This window comes from Saimiri boliviensis, chromosome 3 (genome assembly GCF_048565385.1).
Source record: "Saimiri boliviensis isolate mSaiBol1 chromosome 3, mSaiBol1.pri, whole genome shotgun sequence".
NCBI lineage: Eukaryota > Metazoa > Chordata > Mammalia > Primates > Cebidae > Saimiri > Saimiri boliviensis.
This window is the reverse complement of record NC_133451.1, coordinates 46,592,121-46,608,237: the sequence shown is the minus strand read 5'-3', so window position 1 is coordinate 46,608,237 and position 16,117 is coordinate 46,592,121. Positions and strand designations below refer to the sequence as shown.

At 39.4% G+C, this 16,117-nt stretch overlaps 1 protein-coding gene across 2 annotated transcripts in view; it reads left to right on the top strand.

Annotated features, from left to right (window-relative positions):
• The window catches only part of TXK (TXK tyrosine kinase), a 69,361-nt gene extending 55,374 nt beyond the window's left edge, over nt 1-13,987 (top strand). For both annotated transcript variants that reach the window (XM_074396094.1, XM_039468263.2), the window contains 5 exons: nt 770-986; nt 4,770-4,834; nt 7,204-7,322; nt 9,535-9,692; nt 12,981-13,987. In XM_074396094.1, the coding sequence (XP_074252195.1) occupies nt 770-986; nt 4,770-4,834; nt 7,204-7,322; nt 9,535-9,692; nt 12,981-13,049 (628 nt within the window). In that variant the 3' untranslated portion in view covers nt 13,050-13,987. The remainder of the gene's footprint in view (nt 1-769; nt 987-4,769; nt 4,835-7,203; nt 7,323-9,534; nt 9,693-12,980) is intronic.
• The last annotated feature ends 2,130 nt before the right edge of the window (nt 13,988-16,117 follow it).

Sequence of the window (16,117 nt, the reverse complement as noted above, 5' to 3'; positions counted from 1 at the left end):
CTTCTAAAATTATAAGCATTAATTTGAATCTTATTTTCCACGATGACTAGTTGGCATTAAAGGCTTTTAGAGATTAATACATTTTCCACACACACACACACACACACACACACACATACACACACAAAATAACAATAAACATTTGAAGTCTAGATAACTAAAAACTTCTGGGTATGTTTTAATAGGCAACATTCAAGGACTTGTGTGTGTGTGTGTGTGTGTGTGTGTGTGTGCACGTGTGTGTGATTACTAACTACACTGCAAGTTTTCATGTTGGTAAATGTTTTTTAGTTTCCAACTTTATCTAGAAATTTCCTTTTAAAGAACTTCATGCTTTAGAATTTAATTTTTGTTTTCTTTTTTAGTCACTCTTTCCTCCCTCCTGTCTGTCCAGAATTTTTCATCTGAACAGCTGCAGGTAGGAAAGTTGGAATTCAAGGAACAGAAAAGGAAATCTGCTTGACCAAGCAAGGAGAAACAGTGATGAAGAAACAAAGGGATTATAAAATGAAGAGGAGAAAAATAAAATGCCGACACATACAATATGGGACATGTAATATTCTGTCTCCACACTACATTTGGCATTACCGTTTAAACTCTTGACCCCACATTCTCAGTGCATTCAGTGGCAAGGAAACTGCAATACTTTCTCTGTGTTTGGGTTGATTTTTAACTTGAGTGATAAATAGATGGTAAATATTACCAGTTGTGTCCAGACACTTTAAAATGCAAACACAGTTCTGCTCACTGGTATGTTTTTCTTCACCAGGACATTATCTCATTCAAAGCTAGTGCAACTTTATGGGGTCTGTATACAGCGGAAGCCCCTTTACATTGTGACAGAGTTCATGGAAAATGGCTGCCTGCTTAACTATCTCAGGGAGAGAAAAGGAAAGCTTAGGAAGGAAATGCTACTGAGTGTATGTGAGGATATATGTGAAGGAATGGAATATTTGGAGAGAAACGGCTATATTCATAGGGATTTGGTAAGTATGGTGTAAATTCATTTTTTTAAATGTATCATACCTATATTCAGAAGGATGTGACAATTACTTTCAATACTTTGAATAATGTATCCTTGACTTAATTTTTAAACATTTACCCTTCATGAAATTTGTTGTAACTTTGTTTTTAATTGTTTGTAATTGCCCATTGATGCTGTAGCTGTAAAGCCTCAATGGGTTCACCTTGCCTGCTGCCTAGTCAGAGCCAATTTAACAAGACAGGGGAGTTTCAATAGAGAAAGAGTAATTCACACAGAACTGGCTGTGCAGGAGAACAGAGTTTGATTATTACTCAAATCAGTCTCCCCGAGCATACAGGGATCAGAGTTTTTAAGGACAACTTGGTGGATGGGGTAAACTGGTGAGCCAGGAGAGCTGATTGGTTAGGTAGGAGATGAAACAATTGGAAGTTGAATCTGTCAATCTTTCCTTGTGCTGAGTCAGTTCCTGGGTGGGGTCCAGAAGATCAGATGAGCCAGTTAATTGACCTGGGTGGTGCTAGTTGATCCATCAAGTGCAAGATCTGCAAAATATCTCAAGCACTGATCTTAGGAGCAGTTTAAGGAGAGTAAGAATCTTGTAGCCTCCAGATGCCTGACTCCTAAACCATAATTTCTAACATTGTGCCTAATTTGCTAATCCTGCAAAGGAAGTCTCATCCCCAGGCAAGAGGGAGGTTTGTTTTTTTTGGGAAAGGGCTGTTATCATCTTTGTTTTAAACTGTATAAATTCCTCCCAAAATTAATTTAGCCTATGCCCAGGAATAAGCAAGGACAGCTTGGAGGTTAGAAGCAGGATGGAGTCAGTCAGGTTCTCAGTCATAATTTTGCAAAGATGATTTCTTAGCCAAGATTTCTTTAGCCATATTCTAAATATGCCTTGAACTAATTAACCAACTACCCTATTATGTGACTAAAACTGATTTCCTTTCCTTTCCTCTCTCCCTTATTCCTTCTCTTCCTTCTTCTTTCTTTCCTTCCTCCTTTTTCCCTTTTAACCCATATTCAAACATATATTGAGTGCCTAGTATGTGCCAAGCATTCTGCTAAGCACTGGTGATACAACAGTGAAGAACAAGTTCTGGTTTTAATCTCCAACTTTATCTAAGGAATGTCACCTAGGAGCATAACTGCCCCTGATATAGAGGTAGTTTGGCCCTAACAGGATTGCAAGAGCATTACCAGCATTATTGAAGAAACTAAGAATGCTGAATTATTTTTTTCTGTAATGCTCAGAACATTTCCTGTTTAAATAAATGATTGTCTTGCCCCAAACCATATGCTAATAGCACTGCTTCTCTGCATTGCTACCTACCCTTGAGTAACACTTTCTGTCCATTCCACATTTATTCATGATATTCCTATTATTTTCCTTGATATCCTTATGTCCTTCCATGTTTCATTTCTAAATCTAAAAATTAACTCAAATGAGAATTGGAGAAGTCTATGAGAAATCCCTGATATCACCCCCTGGAAGTAATCCTATGCTTCCATCACCCGTGACCGGAGTGATCAGATTACTCACTGTCCAGCCTGGAGTATTCTGGGGAGAAAAAGGGAGCATAGTCACATTGGCCCCAGCACACCTTGGGAAGTATAGTTATCCTGCCCATGACTTAGAACACTCAGGGAATTTGCTACTTACTGCTTCATCAAATAGTTAATTATTTACATCGTTTATACAAATGCTAGAGTCTATCTTATTAGACTCAGAGTCTTTGAGATCAAGGCCTAGATAGTTGAGATGCCACTCAGTGATTAAGAACACAGGTTGCAAACAGAGGTTCTCAAACTTCAAACTTTGATGTGCATTAGAATTACTTGGAAGCTTTTAGAAAAATCGCAGTAGCTAGGCCATACATACCCCAGACCAATTAAATCGGAATCTCTGTGGCTGAAACCCAGGCATCAATATCACTTGAAAATTCCCCTGATGAGCCCCATGTGAAGTTGAGGTTGAGAACTACTGCACCGGAGCCAGGCTACCTGGCTTGAAATATTATCTCTGTTTCCTCCTATCTGTGTGACCTTGGGCAAGCTAGTTAACCAGTAAAGTGGTATTAATTATAGCACCTTCATCATATGGGTTTGTTGGGAGAATTACATGAATTAATAAACAGTGTCTAGCATGTAGAAGAGCTCAGCAATGCTAAGTATTGCTTCTACAGCGATAGATCGTTTTAAAAAAAATTTCTCATGGAACATTCCCCAGTATCCAGCACCTAGGAGCAATGGGCAAATTTTTGAATGGATGGATATGGTATCAACTTTACCTGCCTCACTTTCCTAGTCTTTGCAGGTTTGTCTTTTTAGATAACAACTGGGTGACAGTTCTGGTCATTTTATTTGCTCTTAATGGCTTCTCAGAGGTCCTATTATCCCTGTTTTTTTTTTTTTTTCCTTGATTGCTCATTTTCTTTTGTGTTCTATTTCATCTACCTATATGCTACTTATAATATATCAGTGAACAATGAGTCCTTCCCCTGTCAACGATTGTTGTGGTTTGGCCATTGCTAGGACTTCCTACATCTTCTAAAATGGTTCCTTGTGATTTATTATTTCAAGTTTTTTGCTTTTGTTGCTTGACTAATTGAACCAGAAATTAGCTGAAAAGAGGAAAATTCTATCAAATAGTTTATCTAGTTTACTACATGAGTCTAAATAATCAAATCAATGATTTTCTTGATTAAGTTTCTGACAATGAATTGTTTTGGCATCAAATATATTGTTTCTACATAGCATTATATTTAGTTCATTGTGATAATTTTAAGAAATATGAAATTATCACTGTAAATAGTTATCTTGTGTGAAATATGTTTTAAAATATAATTTTGATTATGTGGTAGAGATCCCAAAGATATAAAATGACTATGCCTTACCTGTTTTGTATTTTGGGCTTTCCTATAGATAAGTTAAAAAATTACACTAATTTTCTATGCCGAGATTCATAGTTATATCATCTTTTAGATTGAATTAATCATCATTAATAATGTGAAGGCAGGCTGGGCATGGTGGCTTATGCCTGTATTCCCAGCACTTTGGGAAGCCAAGGCAGGCAGATTGTTTGAGCCTATGAGACCAGGCTGCATGACATGGTGAAACCCCATCTCTGCTAAAAATACAAAAATTAGCTGGGCATGTTGGCATGTACCTGTAGTACCAGCTACTTGAGAGGCCAAGGTGGGAGGATGGTTTGACCCCAGAAGGGGAAGGTTGCAGTGAGCCAACATCGTGCCATTGCACTCCAGCCTGAGTGACAGAGCCAGATCCTGTGTAAAAAAAAAAAAAAAGTGGCCGGGCGCGGTGGCTCAAACCTGTAATCCCAGCACTTTGGGAGGCCGAGGCGGGTGGATCACGAGGTCAAGAGATCAAGACCATCCTGGTCAACATGGTGAAACCCCGTCTCTACTAAAAATACAAAAAATTAGCTGGGCATGGTGGTGCGTGCCTGTAATCCCAGCTACTCAGGAGGTTGAGGCAGGAGAATTGCCTGAACCCAGGAGGCTGAGGTTGCGGTGAGCTGAGATCGCGCCATTGCACTCCAGCCTGGGTAACAAGAGCGAAACTCCGTTAAAAAAAAAAAAAAAAAAAAAAAAGTGAAGACAAACTATTGAATCTATACCACTGATGAGTATCACCATAAAAATCACTTGGCTATCCACACAGAGAAGTGGTGTGGGGCCCAAATAAGCTACAGAAGAGGAGAGGAAAGACTCTTGAAAGAAAAACTTGTATTCAAACTTGGATTCTTTTCTTCTTTTCATAGGCGGCAAGAAATTGTTTGGTCAGTTCAACATGCGTAGTAAAAATTTCGGACTTTGGAATGACGAGGTACATGCTATGTATATATATGTATTTTGTTTGTTTCTTTACTCATAAGAGGGAATCTTACATTTGTGTACTGATGAACTAAAGATGCTGCTGGCTGTTTTTGTCTTCCTAGGTTATAGGCCTGGTTGTATGGCCTACTGATCCACTTTGAATTTTAGGACATATACCAATTTTAGCTGTGAGGGAAACATTTACTGTGGGCTCTTCTTCTGATCTTTTAACAAAACTATGGTACATCTTAAAATTAAAAAAGAAATTTCTCAGTCCACTGAGAAAGGTGAAGAAAAAATGCTTTTCTGATATATATATATATATATGTATATACATATATATGTCAGAAAAAAAATATATCAGAAAAAATATATATATTAGAAATATATATATATAAGAAATAAATGTATTTGTTCAGCTCTGATTTTTCTATGTTCTCACCAAACATTTCTATTATTAAGTTAGTAGTTGACTTTAAGTTTACAGTTTATGAGTGTGAAAATTTAACCACATTTTTCTACAACTCAATGTAGTTTAAATTTTGAGCATCCTTTTTTGGGGGTGGTGCTAGAAATATAATCCCAGTGAATTTGGGGTTTCTCCCTGGCTTCCCTGAGCTTCAAAGTCCAAATTCTTGTCTCATGGGGCTATAGTACTGGTAGGGAGGTGGCTTACTGGGCCTTTTGTTATCTGTGTGCATGGCATTCTTGCAGCTACCATCCTCTGGTCCTGTCTTTGGCTAGCCATTCAAACAGGTAGCTGCTAACCCACACTGTTTTTTTTTTTTTTTTTTTTTTTTTTCTGCAGATTCCTTCAGAATTGGTGTTCTTTTTTTTTTTTTGTGGAGTCTTGCTCTGTTGCCCAGGCTAGAGTGTAGTGGTGCTATCTTGGCTCACTGCAACCTCAACTTCCCAGGCTCAAGCTGTCCTCCTGCCTCAGCCTCCTGAGTAGCTGGAACTACAGGCACATGCCACCACACCCAGCTAACCTTTTATTTTTGGTAGAGATGGGGTTTCATCATGTTGACCAGGCTGGTCTTGAACTCCTGACCTCAAATGATCCACCCACCTCGGCATCCCAAAGTGCTGTGATTACAGGTGTGAGCAATCTCGCCTGGCTGGTATTCTTTATGATTGGTGTGATCTCAGATCTCATTTACCTAGGCACATCCACAGCCATTTGTTCACTGGCATCTTTCTGCCTTTCCTAGGGCTTTACCTGGGAAAAAGAGCACAGATTCTGTTTCACTTTTAAATCCCACCAATCTAATGTGGGAGTAGGAGCTTCTTTTCCTGCTATGTGGGTTGGGCAGCCCTTACAGAGTACAAGATACAGGACCCTAACTCAGCGACCTACTAATGTCTAGCACCCCTTTCCTTTCCCTTCTATTTCCCCCATTCCTCTGGCTCAAGGGATCTTTTTCTGGATAGTGGTGGTAATGGTGGTGGTGGTGGTGAGATCTCACTCCTGTTCGTGGTTCATTTTCCAAAAGATTTTGTTGATAACTCAGTCTTTCTTCTCTGAAGAGCCTAGACTTGAAAAACTCAAAATCTATAGAGAATGGCTTTTCCCCCTTTGTTTTCTGTTATTCACTCTTTACCTAAGTAGCATGCCCTCTGACTCAGTAAAAGGCTGATAGGTGGAGGGAGGTAGAGTATGTAAACAAAGGAAAGTGGGAGAGCAGGGGCAGCACTAATAAATGTGAAAACACTATATTGTATATTTAAGGGGAAACAAGCGTAAGTTCGTTTTTGTGTCTTCTCTGCAGATTCTCACGTTTGGACATCCCTATGTACAATTCTCAGAAAAGAGAGAGGGTTCAACTTGTTCGTTATTTTTTTAAGGAGACAGTGGTTGTTCTTGATTTTTTTTTCCACATAGGGCCATTCTAATGCATTAGAGATTTGTCACATCAGAAGCATTATGTTCATATACTTGTACTTTCCCCCCTTCTCTATGCCTCACAAAAAAACATGTACATGGAAGGAAATTTGGTATCCAACTTTGAATCATTCATTTCCATTTTAAGAAGAGTGGTCTTTTTTTCCCCACCCCCCCAAGAAGAGTGGTCTTTTATTTCTTTTTTATAACCTTGGTTGTTACAGCATTTAGCACGCTTCTTTACAGTGAGCCATGTTTTGAACTGAAGCAGGGTTATGACCTTTGGAGATCCACATTAAAAAAAAGCACAATTGAGACTTAGTTTGAGGAGGAAACATATTAGGGATACTTTCACACTCTACTAACAAGAAGGAGTCTACAACCTTTCTGGGGTAAAATACTTTCTCTTTTAGCAACTCAAAGTTGACTAAAGGGATCTGAAGTAAATAGAGCTTGGAGGTAATTAACACAATGTGTTTTGAATCTGATAACTGTAGGTACGTTTTGGATGATGAGTATATCAGTTCTTTTGGAGCCAAGTTCCCTATCAAGTGGTCCCCTCCTGAGGTTTTTCTTTTCAATAAGTACAGCAGTAAATCTGATGTCTGGTCATTTGGTGAGTGCATCCGATGTTTATTTTCTGGAGCTTGACTTAATAAAATTGGCAATACATTATTTTTAACTTTGATTTCCTAATTCATGTAGCATTTTTTAAGTCTTCTTGTAATTGTGCTTCCTTCTATGTATTCTAACCACATCCCAACTATCTCTGGGAACTGGTGTTACATACCTTTTTATATTAAGTCTGCCTTTGGGATCTTTTCCTTCCTCAATGGGCACTCACTGTAAAACCGTAACGAAGGGTCTTCTGATAAAGAAAACAAACTCAGACAAGTTTTCCACACCGTAGAGACCGAAGGAAAAATGATCTTATGACACTGTTGAGTTTAGAGTGTAATTAATGAACTCCATTGTCTAAACTGTGAAGCAGCTTGACTGTTTTCCAATTGTTCCATTGTTAACCTGAACTTAAAACCTGAGTTTAAAAAATGGTCGCCTCTCATTTACTTCATTATCTTTAAATTTTGTGGAATTTAGACATAGGTTTCCTTGGAATCTGTGAATTGATGTTCATATTGGATACTGTTCTTCATTGAGAAAGAGACACCATAGACCCATGTGCAATGGAGTTTCGGGGTTGATTTTCAAAAAATGGTGATAAATATGCAAAAATCTATCCTCTTTCACGCAGACCTGCCTGAAGGCTTGTGGGTTCTGGGTACTCAGAAGGGTGTCAGTTTTATCGTCTACAATACAATAAGGTTAAAACTGGGCACAGTGGCTCAGGCCTGCAATCCCAGAACTTTGGGAGGCTGAGGTGGGAGGATCATGTGAGACCAGAAGTTCAAGACTAGCCTGGGCAATGTAGCAAGACTCTATCTTTACAAAAAAAAAAATTAGGCAGATGTGGTGGCATGTACCTGTAGCCCCAGTTCCTTGGGAGGCTGAGGCAGGAGGATTGCTTGAGCCCAGGAGTTTGAGGTTATAGTGAGCCAGGATGGTGCCACTGCATTCCAGCCTGGGTGACAGAGCAAGACCTTGACTCAAAAAACAAATTAAAACATAAGTTAAAAAAAAATACAATAAGGTTAAGGTTGTGTCATTAATTTCATTATCTTGCCATGGACATAGGATAGTCTCAGCAGGTGACATTTGAAGCTCTACTGAAAAGCAGTTAGGTTGTGAGACCGTATCTTAGAGACCAATGAAGAACAGTGTAAGGACCTCATTGAGTGATTGCAGAACAATTAGAACTCCCTGAATTTTACCTACTTGTCTCCCTCACCGATCAGTGAGCTCCTTAAACACATGGATTGATCTCACACTTATAAAATCTCCTGGCCCTAGCAGAGGCCTGGCCTCTCAACGATGTCTAGTAAATATTTGTAGAATAAGTGAATAATTAAATGAACTAAATTGGGAGTTCTTTCAGGAGTTTCACTAATCAATCAGTGATTATTGGATACTTACTTATGTACAGAACCCCTACTAGATAACTCTGGGGCCCTGTCCATCAGTCTAATCTTTTAGCAGAAAGAAGACAAAGCTACTTGTTGACTGAAACTCTTGGCTAAGTGGCAGCAGAGGCTCACATAATTCTGTCAGTTTCTATGTAATGGCAGAAAAGTTCATTGATTTCAGGGTGCAGGGACATAAGTGCTACTTAGAAATGAAAATGCTAGGCCAGGCATGGTGGCTCATGGCTGTAATCACAGCATTTTGGGAGGCTGAGGCAGGTGGATCACCTGAGGTCAGGAGTTTAAGACCAGTCTGGCCAACATGGTGAAACCCCATCTATACTAAAAATACAAAAATTAGCTGGGTGTGGTGGTGGGTACCTGTGATCCCAGCTACTTGGGAGGCTGAGGCAGGGGAATTGCTTGAACCCAGGAGGCGGAGGTTGCAGTGAGCCGAGATTGCAGCACTGCACTCCAGCCTGGGCAACAGAATGAGACTCTATCTCCAAAAAAAAAAAAAAAAAAAAAGAAATAAAAATTCAACTGGCATTTTCTTCTGATAAGGGAGGCAATCAAAACCCATGGAAAAGGAAAGGCATTGTTTTAACTGAGATTATTGTCAGTTTACAGGCCTCTTTGAAAATTGTGGTGCACATGATTTGCTTTCTTGATAGAACTGGTGTTATTCAGGATGGTTATATCCTAAAATCTGGAGCAGAAAAATAATGTCTTGTCGTTTGGAATTGTTCTTTCAGTTCCCAAGCAATCATTTCTCTCTAACCCCTTGTTTTCATTTATTTTTGTTTGCAGGAGTTTTAATGTGGGAAGTTTTTACAGAAGGAAAAATGCCTTTTGAAAATAAGTCAAATTTGCAAGTTGTGGAGGCTATTTCTGAAGGCTTCAGGCTGTATCGCCCTCACCTGGCCCCAATGTCCATATACGAAGTCATGTACAGCTGCTGGCATGAGGTACGTGTCACTTTCTTTCCTGCGAAGGTTGGCAGTTCCAGCATCTGAGAGCAGACCTGATTATCACAAGCATTACTCCAGGACTCTATCATGGCAGGAAAAGGCATCTGTGTCTTGGTCAGGATCCTGAGAGTGTGACGTACTCTTTCTATCTGAAACTCTCACGACAAAGTCATGAATATATTTTGTTTTGAACAATGGCGTTCTGAGAAATTCAGTGCATTTTCTGAGTCTAATCTGTTTGAGATTAGTTCTTGCAGAAACTCTTGGTGACTTAAGCCTCACTGATTAGATGTTTTATTAGCTTTAAGAATTAATGGGCTGGGCACAGAGGCTCATGCCTGTAATCCCAGCATTTTGTGAAACTGATGTGGGTAGATCACCTGAGATCAAGAGTTTGAGACCAGTCTGGCCAACATGGTGAAATTCTATCTCTACTAAAAATACAAAAATTAGCCAGGCGTTGTGGTGCATGCCTGTAATCCCAGCACTTTGGGAGGCTGAGGCAGGCAGGTTACTTGAGTTCAAGAGTTTGGGACCAGCCTGGCCAGCATGATGAAACCCTGTTCCTACTAAAAATACAAAAATTATTCAGGCATGGTGGCGCATGCCTGTAATTCCAGCTACTTGGGAGGCTGAAGTAGGAGAATCGCTTGAATCCGGGAGGCAGAGTCTGCAGTGAGCCGAGATTGTGCACTCCAGCCTGGGTGACAGAATGAGACTCCATCTCAAAAAAAAAAAAAAAAAAAAAAAAAAAAAAAGAATTAATGGTGGAAACTTAAAGGGCAGAACCAGAAACTTCCACTTTGAAAAAGAAAGATAGTCTTTCCATTAACTTCACTCAACTTTCTTTTGTCTTGCTTTTTCAACACTAATGGTGATGGGTTTCATGTCTTTTCTGGCACTCAGGAATCCCGCTGGAGATTAAACTAGAATAGGAATGGAGGCAGAAGGTGCATCAGGAAGTTCCAGTCAGGAAGAAATCGCTCCAGAACTTAGTTTTCCTATTTGTTGAAATGCCAAGCTTAAAGATAAAGCCAGAGGGGCTTCTGTTCCACTTCTGGGCACTGACTCAACACACCTCTGCCCTCCTCAGCGAACTTCCCTGTGATTTTGAGAGCTTTGCTCTCTTTCCAGATCACAGTGTCAGCCTAGAAAAATTACAGCTTGATGAGACGTTTCCTCCTGGGTGAAAAAATAAAGCACTTGGTTATCAATCCACAAACACTGGAATATTAAATATTTCAAGAGTGATGTGGTTATTCATAGTCCAAGAAGCATTATGTTTATAGAGAGCCTCAATGTATAAAAATATTTTACATATATTAACTGCTCTACAAGGAATCTTAAAAGACGTAGAAAAATGTTCAGCAAGCTCTAAGAAAAATGTTCAGTAAGTAGTAAGAAATAGCTGTTTTAGGAGTATCTTTGCCCTCACAGTATAAGTAGCTCAGAAGTATATGTTGTGTACGAAACAATACACATGTACGTGTGTGTGTAATATAATACTTATTGAGAGGTTGGATATCTGTGGAGTTGAGACAGAGAATGGGGAAGGGAAGTGATAAGTAGGGTGCTGTCAGAAGGCCCACGTAAACAACGTTAGTCTCAAATTGCAGTCAGAACATTGATTAAAACAATGATGTGGTTGTGTTGATTTTTTTGTTTGAAAACGTTGATTTATTTTTGAGACAGTCTTCCTCTGTTGCCCAGACTGGAGTGCAGTCGTGTGATCACAGCTCACTGCAGCCTTGATCTCCTAGGCTCAAGAGATCCACCCACCCCAGCCTTCTGAATAGCTGGGACGACAGGCATGACCAGCTAACTTTTTAAAATGTTTTGTAGAGATGGGGTCTCACTTTGTTGCCCAGGCTGGTCTCAAACTTCTGGCTTCAAGCAGTCCTCCCACGTTGGCCTCCCAAAGTGCTGGGATTACAGACGTGAGCCATTATGCTGGGTGCAAAAGTTGATTTTGCCTAAAACTTTACCCCGCTTGCTTAGGGGATTAGAGTCACATGTGATTATATTATCATTGAAAGACACATTTCAGAGCTGTATGCACAGAAACTCAGGCTCCTCAGAGAGCTCAACAATTTATTCCCAGAGTCTGAATGAGGACTCTCAAATGCACTTGTGCCATCTCCTGCTCTATTTTATCGACGCTCTCTGTTTATAAGCCATGGAGAGGGGTGTCTTTCCGCTGACACTGCTGTTAGTGACACCTGTGAAAATGTGGCTACTATGAGTAGCTCTGTTTCCCATGGTTTTCAAAGACACTGACAATTCCATCTCTTTTTCTCATGGAATCAGTGCCAAACGACACCCCTAGGTGAAATAGGAAAAATGCTCCAATCCCTGGCTCCATAGCCAGGGGTGTGGGGTCACTTGTGCTGAATATCTTCGTTTAGAATTGCTGACTCTTGAAAACTGTGCAAAGAACACAGGCTTTTAAAACTTTTAAAAATGTTAAGAATATGCAGCAATCATTTTCTATGGCTGAGAGGGACTTCCGCACTCACGTTTCTGTTGTCGGAGACTAAAGACGACACAGCCTGTGCCCCAGGATCTTCAGGGTCCTTCATGCAAACATGCCTTTTGCTTTCTGACTGAAATCCTCCTTTCTGTAGGGGCTCAGGTATCATGGATACCTCAAGCTGAGCTTGGGAGCTTGGTGCTTTAAATGTCCCTTCTCCCAGACCTTTCCTTACCTCACACATGTCAAGTCATCCAAATAGATCTCTAGGGTGGGGGTGTCCTAGAGAACTTTCTGCAATGCTGAAAACATTCTGCATTCATGTGGTCCAATATGGCAGCCACTTCTGGCTACTGGGTACTTGAAAAGTGGCTAGCATGACTGAAGAACTGAATTTAAACATTTATGTAATCTTAGGGAATTTAAATTTAAATAGCCACATGTGGCTAGTGTTTGCAGGTCCAGCCATTTTATTTTTGCAGCATTCGCTAACATTTTCATACTCACGCCTCACTCAACTGCCAATCATGCTGTGGTATGTCACTCAAGATAACTTTCTCTTCCTTTTTGGGGAGAGCCAACCTGGATTCAGGTCTCTGCCAGCAAGTTCCAGAGCTGGTCTCTGACTGATCCTTGACCCATTTATGCTGCAGGATGCAATTTTTTGAATTTTTTGCGTGAGTGAAAAATCAGACCTTGGTGATGACCTTGAGCAGTAGGATATAAATAACTCCCACATGCTTAGCGTTCCAAAAATGGAACACTTGGCATAAGTGGGTTAAGCTGATCTAACCACCCACATCTCCCTTTTCCAGAAACCCAAAGGCCGCCCTACATTTGCCGACCTGCTGCGGGCACTCACAGAGATTGCAGAAACCTGGTGACCTGAAATGGAATGCCAACCCAAAGAATCATCTTGCAAAACTGTCACTTATTGTGAATATCTTCACCATATGGGGACACTTATGGTGAATATTTTCCCTTAGAGTTGCTGACTCTTGAAAACAATGCAAAGATCACAGGCTTTTAAAACTTAAAAAATTTTAAGACATTCAGACAATCTATGTTTTTCTATGTGTGAGATGGACTTGTACACTCTTATTTTTCTGTAAAATATTTCACATCTCAAATGTGAAGAAGTGAAAAAGGCTTCACAGCAGTCTTCATAGTGACTGCTCCTCATGATCATAGTCCCAGGAATCCTTAAGGGTAGATGAAAATCTGACCTTTCACAAGGCTTAGAATGTTTCCTTCTTGAAGATGAATGACATTCATCACTTCAGTGATCCATGCATAGAAGATGAAAATAAATTCCGCCAACTCATGGGATAAAGGGGCCTCCCTTGCAGAATTTCATGCTTTTGGGCTGTATAGATCTTTGCAGAAAATGCACCTTTGTAAACCATATGAATGTTAGCATCTGGAAATGTCTTTTGTTAATATAATCTTCCTATATGTTATTTATCAAATTGTTTTTGCACATGTCTGATTATACTGAAGGCAGTTTTTTTGCATGTGAGTTTTAAACACTGTTATACAACGTAATCGAAGCTCATCTTTGAACAGATCCTGGTGACATTCTATTTCCAGGTAAATCCAGAACCTGATTTAAATTCTGTGAGTTTATACTTTTTGCATGTGAGATTGGACAGTTTCAGAGGCCTTATTTTGTCATAGTAAGTGCCTTTGTAATTTTCAGGAAGGCTTGTTCTTTCCAGAAGAGGAGACAAAAGCAAGATAACCGAAAGTGACATCAAGCTCCATTGTTTCGGAAATCCAGGATTTTGAATCTGAGACAAAACAACCAGCAATTACAGTTAAATCTAAACTTTGCCTGCACTCTTTGTAGGAATGACCAGAAATTGATCTTCATTGTTCTGAGTGCTTCAGGAGTACCATAGGAGGAAACATACTGGAGAAAGCACAAGTGTAATTACCATGAAGTCTAACAATAGGAGCCCACTATTTGCACACTTTCCCACCTGTATCATGGTTCTGTGGGAACAAGTTTATGATCCTCATTAGAGTTTAAGTTGTTGATTGTCAGTAGTTGTGACTTTTAAATTGTATTTCCCCCACTCAAAGAATGGTATCTTTATATATCAATGACACTCAGTAAATGTGTATTATTTCTAATGAGAATCAGGTACAAGAAGAGACTTGATAATTCAACTGGTGGTCTCAGAAATGTTTGGGCTGGGTGTGGTGGTTCATACCTATAATCTCAGCACTTTGGGAGGCTGAGGTGGAAGAATTGCTTGAGCCCAGTTCGAGACCAGCCTGGGCAACAAAGTGAGATCTCCTCTGTATAAAAGAGATATATATATATATGTATATATATATGTATACATATCTCTCTATATATACACACATATATACATATATATACATATATATGTATACATATCTATATCTATATATATATACACATATTAGCTGGGTATAGTGGTGCATGAATGCATGCATGTAGTCCTAGCTACTCAGAGGCTGAGACAGGAGCCCAGGAGGTCAAGGCTGAAGGGAGCCATGATTGTGCCACTGCACTCCAGCCTAGTGGATAAGCTTCTTAATGTACTCCTGATTCAGTTTGCCAGTATGTTATTGAGGATTTTCACATCGATGTTCCTTAGGGATACTGGCCTGAAATTTTCTTTTTTCATTGTATCTCTGCCAGGTTTTGGTATCAGGATGATGTTGGCCTTGTAAAATGAGTTAAGGAGGAGTCCCTCTTTTTTATTGTTTGGAATAGTTTCAGAAGGAATGGTAATAGCTCCTCTTTGTACCTTTGATAGAATTTGGCTCTGAATCTGTCTGGTCCTGGCCTTTTTTTGTTTGGTAGGTTATTAATTACTGCCTCAATTTCAGAACTTGTTATTGGTCTAGGGATTCGACTTTTTCTGGTTTAGTCTTGGGAGGGTGTATGTGTCCAGGAATTTATCTGTTTCTTCTAGATTTTCTAGTTTATTTGCATAGAGGTGTTAATAGTATTCTGTGATGGTAGTTTATATTTCTGTGGGATCTCTCCTTTATCATTTTTATTTTGTCTATTTGATTCATCTCTCTTTTCTTATTTATTAGTCTGGCTAGTGGTCTATCTATTTTGTTAATCTTTTCAAAAAACCAGCTCCTGGATTCACTGATTTTTTTGCAGGATTTTTTTGTGTCTCTATCTCCTTCAGTTCAACTATGATTTTAGTTATTTCTTGTCTTCTGCTAGATTTTGAAATTGTTTGCTCTTGCTTCTCTAGTTCTTTTAATTGTGATGTTAGGGTGTCAAGTTTAGATCTTTCCTGCTTTATCCTGTGGGCATTTAGTACTATAAATTTCTCTCTAAACACTGCTTTAGCTGTGTCCCAGAGATTCTGGTATGCTGTGCCTTTGTTCTCACTGATTTCAAAGAACTTATTTATTTCTGCCTTAATTTTGTGATTTACCCAATAGTCATTCAGGAGCAAGTTGTTAATTTTCCATGTAGTTGTGTGGTTTTGAGTGAGTTTCTTAATCCTGAGTTCTCATTTGATTGCACAGTGGTCTGAGAGACTGTTTGTTATGATTTTCATTATTTTGCATTTGCTGAGGAGTGTTTTACTTCCAATTATGTGGTCTATTTTAGAATAAATATGATGTAGTGCTGAGAAGAATGTATGTTCTGTTGATTTGGGGTGAAGAGCTATGTAGATGCCTATTAGGTCTGCTTGGTCTTCAGCTGAGTTCAAGTCCTGGATATCCTTGTTAATTTTCTGTCTCATTGGTCTGTCTAATATTGACAGTGGGGTGTTAAAGCCTCCCACCATTATTGTGTGGGAGTCTAAGTCTTTTTGTAGGTCTCTAAGAACTTGCTTTATGAATCTGGGTGCTCCTATAGTAGGTGTATATTTATTTAAGATAGTCAGCTCTTCTTGTTGCATTGATCCCTTTACCATTATGTAATGCCCTTGTTTGTCTCCTTTAA